At 44.3% G+C, this 6,000-nt stretch overlaps 1 protein-coding gene across 1 annotated transcript in view; it reads right to left on the bottom strand.

Annotated features, from left to right (window-relative positions):
* Window positions 1-759: 759 nt before the first annotated feature.
* The window catches only part of SLC24A1 (solute carrier family 24 member 1), a 55,292-nt gene continuing 50,051 nt past the window's right edge, over window positions 760-6,000 (bottom strand). Inside the window, exons 11-13 of the mRNA XM_066589991.1 lie at window positions 5,545-5,634; window positions 3,133-3,299; window positions 760-1,009 (exon numbers count right to left, since the gene is read on the bottom strand). Coding sequence (XP_066446088.1) covers window positions 760-1,009; window positions 3,133-3,299; window positions 5,545-5,634 — 507 coding nt within the window. The remainder of the gene's footprint in view (window positions 1,010-3,132; window positions 3,300-5,544; window positions 5,635-6,000) is intronic.

The raw sequence follows: 6,000 nt of genomic DNA, 5'->3' as shown, positions 1-6,000 counted from the left end.
AAGTTAAAGAACAAAAGTTAAAACAAATGTTGCCAATCAGAGAAGACATCACCTGTGATCGTTGGAGGTAACTGCACTGTAATCACTGTGGTGAGTTGGTATCTGACTACTATATGGTGACTGCTTTAGTCAGGGATATACTAGAAATTAGATGCTGTATCTATCCCACCATGTTACATATATGCTGTTACTGATATTTTTCGGAAGGGGGAGGGGGGACACAGCTCTGAGATTTGCTATGGGGCCCCTGAAATCAATGTTACTTTCCATGCTGTGGTTTTCTGTACTGTAAGCCCGGCTGAACAGTGCACCATAGATAACACATGGCAACATATACCCTGCACAATTGGCATCACACCATGAACACTATAATTGACATTGGTAGAAACGATGCGGACACAGTTACCATTGGGAGTCAGATTGGTTTTATTTCAGTTTACTTAATATGTTTATAAATATAAACTGCGATCTTATTCAAGGTTCACATATTGCTTGGCAGGCATTTCTAATGGTGGCAATAGTGAAATGTGCATGCAAGGTCCATGTACAAGAATGGGTTAGAGGTTTCTAGGCGGAGGGCGGGAGGCATAGTCTAGGTTGGTGCAGTGCTGGTCACTAAGTATAGAAGCAATATGTATATATAAAAAATAGGAATAAGAAAATATATTTATGATCAGGTTTGCTCTATGACTGAGTGCGCCACATATACGAACATTGGATGAGGCCAGATCAGTGGAGGCTCTATAATTAGTGGGTGTCTTATATAGATATGGGGCACACAATGATCCTGTCCTCCAGCATGACACTGACGATCACAAATACAAAGTATAATACGAACATGGTGAACCCTAGAAACTTGTTCATCTTCCACTTGCAGGCAGCAATGGAGAATATGACAAAGAGAAGCATCAGGAAGAGGAGGACAATTGCGCAGAACAAGCCATTGCTGCTCACCGCTACTGGACTGAATCCATTAAATACGGAGAACAGGAACCAGGGAACGGGTAACCTGAAAATGAGAAGATGGCAATGTGTGAGACCACATATGAGTTGCCACAGTGTCACACTGCATTGTTACATATAATGATTATCAATGGTGTCACGTTACGATCTGCCACCCCTAATGTGACACGACAGTCACACAAAATCCAAATCAGTTGGATTTTGGTCACGAGTCACATGTGACATTTCCACCACAGACATCGGTCGGCCGATATACGCTACCCATCTGATGGGTGTTTATGAGGTGTGTAAAAACGATCAGCTGGCAAAGATGGCACATTCGGTGCGCATTTCGGTCGGCGGGAAAAGATAGTTCTGGAACTATTTTCCGCCCGGAAAATGGCAGCTGGTCCCATAGACTCCTATGGGAGCTGCCGAAAAAGGGAGGTTGGAGAGAGTTTAGGAGCGTCTCCACTATACTCCCCCCCCCCCCCTTCCCTTGCCGGCTGTTTGCAAAGGGAGGGAGTAGGAGATTAGCACACTTGCTTCCCGCCCCCTCTCATTGCAGACAGCCGCCAAGGTGCAGAGAGGGGGCAGGAGTTTAGAAAACTAGCTCCTGCCCTGTCCCGTCCGCTCCCATTGCAGACAGCCGGAGAGGGGGAGGGAGTCTAGCTAAGCTAAACTCTCTTCCCTGCTCGACGGTATCCCGGGCTCGACGTATACTTGCCCGACCTGGGCTATCTGAACAGGCGCATAAATGGAAGAATATGGTCACGGCTGCCTCTTGTTCATGCGATTTTCGGTCGCGCTTTGGCCGTTTGAGAGAGCCCTCAGTCACATGTAACTGTGACTTATCTGCAACCTGTTGGTGGTTTGGCTGTTGTTTATTAGCCGAATTGCAGTTCTAAAACAGTCTCGTAACAGCAAGTGCCAGATAAGCCAGCCATATTTTTGGTCCTGAGACATTGTCGCTGTGTAGCCCTAGCCTAATACTTCTCTTCTCTCTTGCAGCCAGTCCTGTGTTTTGTTTAAAAAATTGTATCAAAAATGGCCACAAAAGCAGCATGTGTGATTCCAGCCTGGTATGGAGCCGGGTAGATGCCCACGTGTTGTGACCTGCACCAAGGTATAGATTAGTGTTTTTCAACTCCAGCTCTCAATTTGCCCTAACAGGTCATGATTTGTGTTAATAAATACACGTATATCAACTGCGCAATACTAAGGAAATCCTAAAAACATGACCCGTTGTGGTGTCCTGAGGACTGGAGTAGAGAACAGGTGACTATGGAGGGTGAGATGCTGTTTTTCATCAAAAATTGCTTAGCACTCAGCGCTGTGTGGGCAGGGGCGTTGGCATGACGGAAGAACCAGTCACTGTTTGCCCTCATAGTGCTGAGTGCTAAGTGAGCTTTAGGCCGCATGCACACGGCAGAGCCAGATTGCCGCAGTGGAATTCAGTCCTGGCAGCAGCGGCGTCCGCGCGTAGCTGCTTTCTTGATTTTCATCTGTACTGCAGATGGTCCGCACGGCTCGCCGTCGGACATGTGCAGTACATTTTTTGGGGGGGAAATTGCTGCTTTTCCCACGGACGGGCAGCGAGTCAGACTGCTTCCATTGACTTCAATGGAACCCGTCCGTGCGGACACCGTAGGGAAATGGAGCATGCTACAATTTTTCATCTGCGAGCGGAAACCAGCAATTGGTATCCGCTCGTGTGCATGAAGAATCAGAGTTTACATGGTGCTTACAATTATAAATAAACTGCATTCAAAAAAGTTTTAAAATAGTTGACTTATTAAGACAACCCCTTTCCAATGCCCTATTAGGGAATATGGGTGTCATAGAGGAGGTTCCACCAACTTGGGACAACTCTGTGAGGCAGAGTAGTGAGCCACACAGATGACTATTTATTTGAATGGGCATCATATAATACATTTCCTTTGCCCTGGCTGCAACTTTCCGATGATCAGCAACTTTTTAATGGTCCATGATGATAGCTGATGGCCAGGAACTTCAGAAGTGGCAATCAGCTGATCACTGGGTCACGTTCATTTCAAAAAGCGATCGTCATGATGAGACAACCCCCTCTAAAGCATACGTAATGCACAAGTTATGTGACATAATGAATACTGAAGACTCAGTAATATCTTAGCACATCTGGGATTAGAATATGACGTTCTAGATACTCACCCTACAGTGATGTCAAAGATGTTGCTTCCTACAGAGCTAGAGACGGCCATGTCTCCGAGTCCCTTCCTTGCCACAATCACACTGGTGATGAGATCTGGTATTGAGGTGCCAGCAGCCAGTATGGTAAGGCCCATTATCTCCTCTGAAATGCCAATGGTTTCCCCCACCTGGCAAAAATAATACATAGTTTATACTTCAGTTTAGATGCTACCATAGTGAATGATCCTACGCTAATCTACACTGTATGATGACATAGAGCTATCTTTTTGTACCAATTACATACATATCACTCTAGTTTGCACCCTACATGCAAAACACATAGCCTCCATACACTCATGGGGGCCCTTCGAAGTGGTGGCACTGACAATGTTGCCACCTACCAGTGTGTGCAGTAGTCTTCAATTATTTACTATGGGAGATAAACGGACCAATGAACTGTCTTGCTTGGAACTGGCCATTGACCATCGACTGCACTAAACCAAACCTGTAGTCTGGACCATATTCCCTAATTGAGGTACAGTATGTCAAAGAGATTACTGCATGAACTAAAATTCAGCCCTAAAGAGGAAGAGCAGATGCCCTTTCCTGCAGGGTCACCTATAAGCACAGGCATCTTGCCTAAAGGAAATCCAACCATTGGGGTTTACACTGTGCATAGAAATAGAGTCAAGGAAGCAATTAATCGCTGAAGAAAACTGTACATAGGACTAAATTACAAATGTCCAAGGTACAGAGCAGTTATATGGGGTCTTTTCTTCAAAAATCTCCCCCGATCCTGGATTAGCCCTCCCAGATCCATTGTTACCACTCCCCATTACATCACCACACCAGAGACACTCACAGTCCTAAGGTAAGTCAGTTGGCGGCAGAGTTTTCTGCCTTAAATTCAGAGTTAAACTACAGCAAAGTTTCCATTTCTAGCATACGGATTTCATTGCACATTTTGCTGTGTTTTTATTGCTGATTTTCACCCCACTACATTAAAAGGGAAACCCATAGTAAAAGTCTGCAATGGGAACTCCCGCCCCTTGCCACTATTTGCAATGGGAGGGGTGGGGGCGGAGCTAAGCGCTGGGACTTGGCTCCGCCTCCATCTCGCCCCTCCTATTGCAAATAGTGGCAAGGGGTGGAGAGGGGGCGGGAGCTCAGTTCCTGCTCCTGGCTCTTCCATCCTCCCCCCCTCTGCAGACAAGGACAATGTATATCGGCTCGGCGTGAAAACCAAGCCGATATATGGTCATCTGAATCCACCCTAATTGTCATGTGGAAAATTTCTGCAGCTAATAGATAAGATTTGTAAAATGTCATCCACTTTCCTGTTACTATATTTCACTGTCCATTTTACCTAGACAAATCTGCAGGTAACATCCGCAGCAGTCGTTCCTGCAGGGACTTACCCTAAGTGAATTGTGACAAACGGGACCATGTGATGTCAGGAAATCTAAAGGAGCCTGCTTAATTCTGATTTGATATTGGGACTATGTGAGACTCGGTGACTGCTAATAACACTGAGAATAGTAAAGAATCATATTTCTAACATCTCCGCAATCTCATCCTTAAAGGCTATATAAACCTTTGCATTTTTTTAAAATTAATGTCTTTTTGGAAATGAAAACTTTTTGTGATTGTTTTCATTAAAAATGTCTGATTGTTTGGTTTCTATGCTTGCATTGTTTTCCAAGACACTGCAGGCTGGAGGACTGAAATCTTAGAGTTAGAGTGAACTGACTGACCCCCTTCCTAGTCTCTTCCTATGTTGTGAACCTGCATTTATTGTCTGTCCACTGAGCTATTACAGATGGCTGTATGACAGTGCTGGAGGATGGTGGAGGAGATCTAGAAGAGAGAGCTACTATTACAGAGGGTTATAATTCACTTCAGGTGAATATTCTGCTTTTATCAGCAGTGTGGGGTAACAGGATCAGCAGCTACTCAGAGAGAGGATGAGATAGCTGTGTAGTATTGAGTGGGTGTGGTGATGCTACACAGCCTCTGAAAGAGAAAAGGGGAAGGGGAGCTCAGCTTGTGCATGTTCATGAGGAAGACTAGCTGATCAGTGCTGGGATCATCCCCAACCCAGAAACTTGACTGTAGAAGAACCTGCAAACTGATTATGAGTCTTTCTACATACATGAGGAGGAAAAATCAACGCAAAAACGCAAATAAGTGCATCATTTTCTTCTGCAGGGACTTAGTAAGATATGTATGTATTGATTTTTCATGCATAAAAGGTTTCCATAGCCTTTAAACCAATTTCCAGCTTGTTGAATGGGCCTGTCAGCATCATTAGTAAAATAACAGAAGCTACAACCCTCACACAGTTTCTGGTATTTGCATTTAACAGAATCCTATTAATGAATTCAGGACTAAATATAATATAAATTTCATCATTTCAATGTGTGTCAGCCTCACCTGATGTGCCCACCAAACCATGAGGTATGAAAATATAGCAATCCACATGATGGAGCCCAGAAATGTCAGGACGAAAAACCTTCTTGATTTCTGCAACAGAGTTAAAGGGGCCATTCCATGAATCATTTTCATACCAAGGACTTGAAAGTTTTCTTGTTAAAATCTGTTTAAAGTAATTTACATCATTTAAAAATCCTTTTTCATTGTTTTTTTATTCTAAATGTCCCCCTTATTGATGCTACTAATCTAGGTTGCTGGGGGTGGGCTCTGGACAGAATCGGTCTCCTTCTTCCCCTGGCAGCTGGCAATATAGTCCCTTTTTACTTCCCTGTAGGAGTTTTCTTAGCTATACTGCCAGGTACTGTGGAGGCTCTACTCCATCATGACAGGCTAGTGAGAAAGCTATTTTTCTTGTCTACTCTGAAGTGAAGAGAGGATCGCTATACAGAATCAGCC

Source organism: Eleutherodactylus coqui, chromosome 2, assembly GCF_035609145.1.
Source record: "Eleutherodactylus coqui strain aEleCoq1 chromosome 2, aEleCoq1.hap1, whole genome shotgun sequence".
Taxonomy (NCBI): domain Eukaryota; kingdom Metazoa; phylum Chordata; class Amphibia; order Anura; family Eleutherodactylidae; genus Eleutherodactylus; species Eleutherodactylus coqui.
This window is presented reverse-complemented; position numbering and strand designations above follow the sequence as displayed.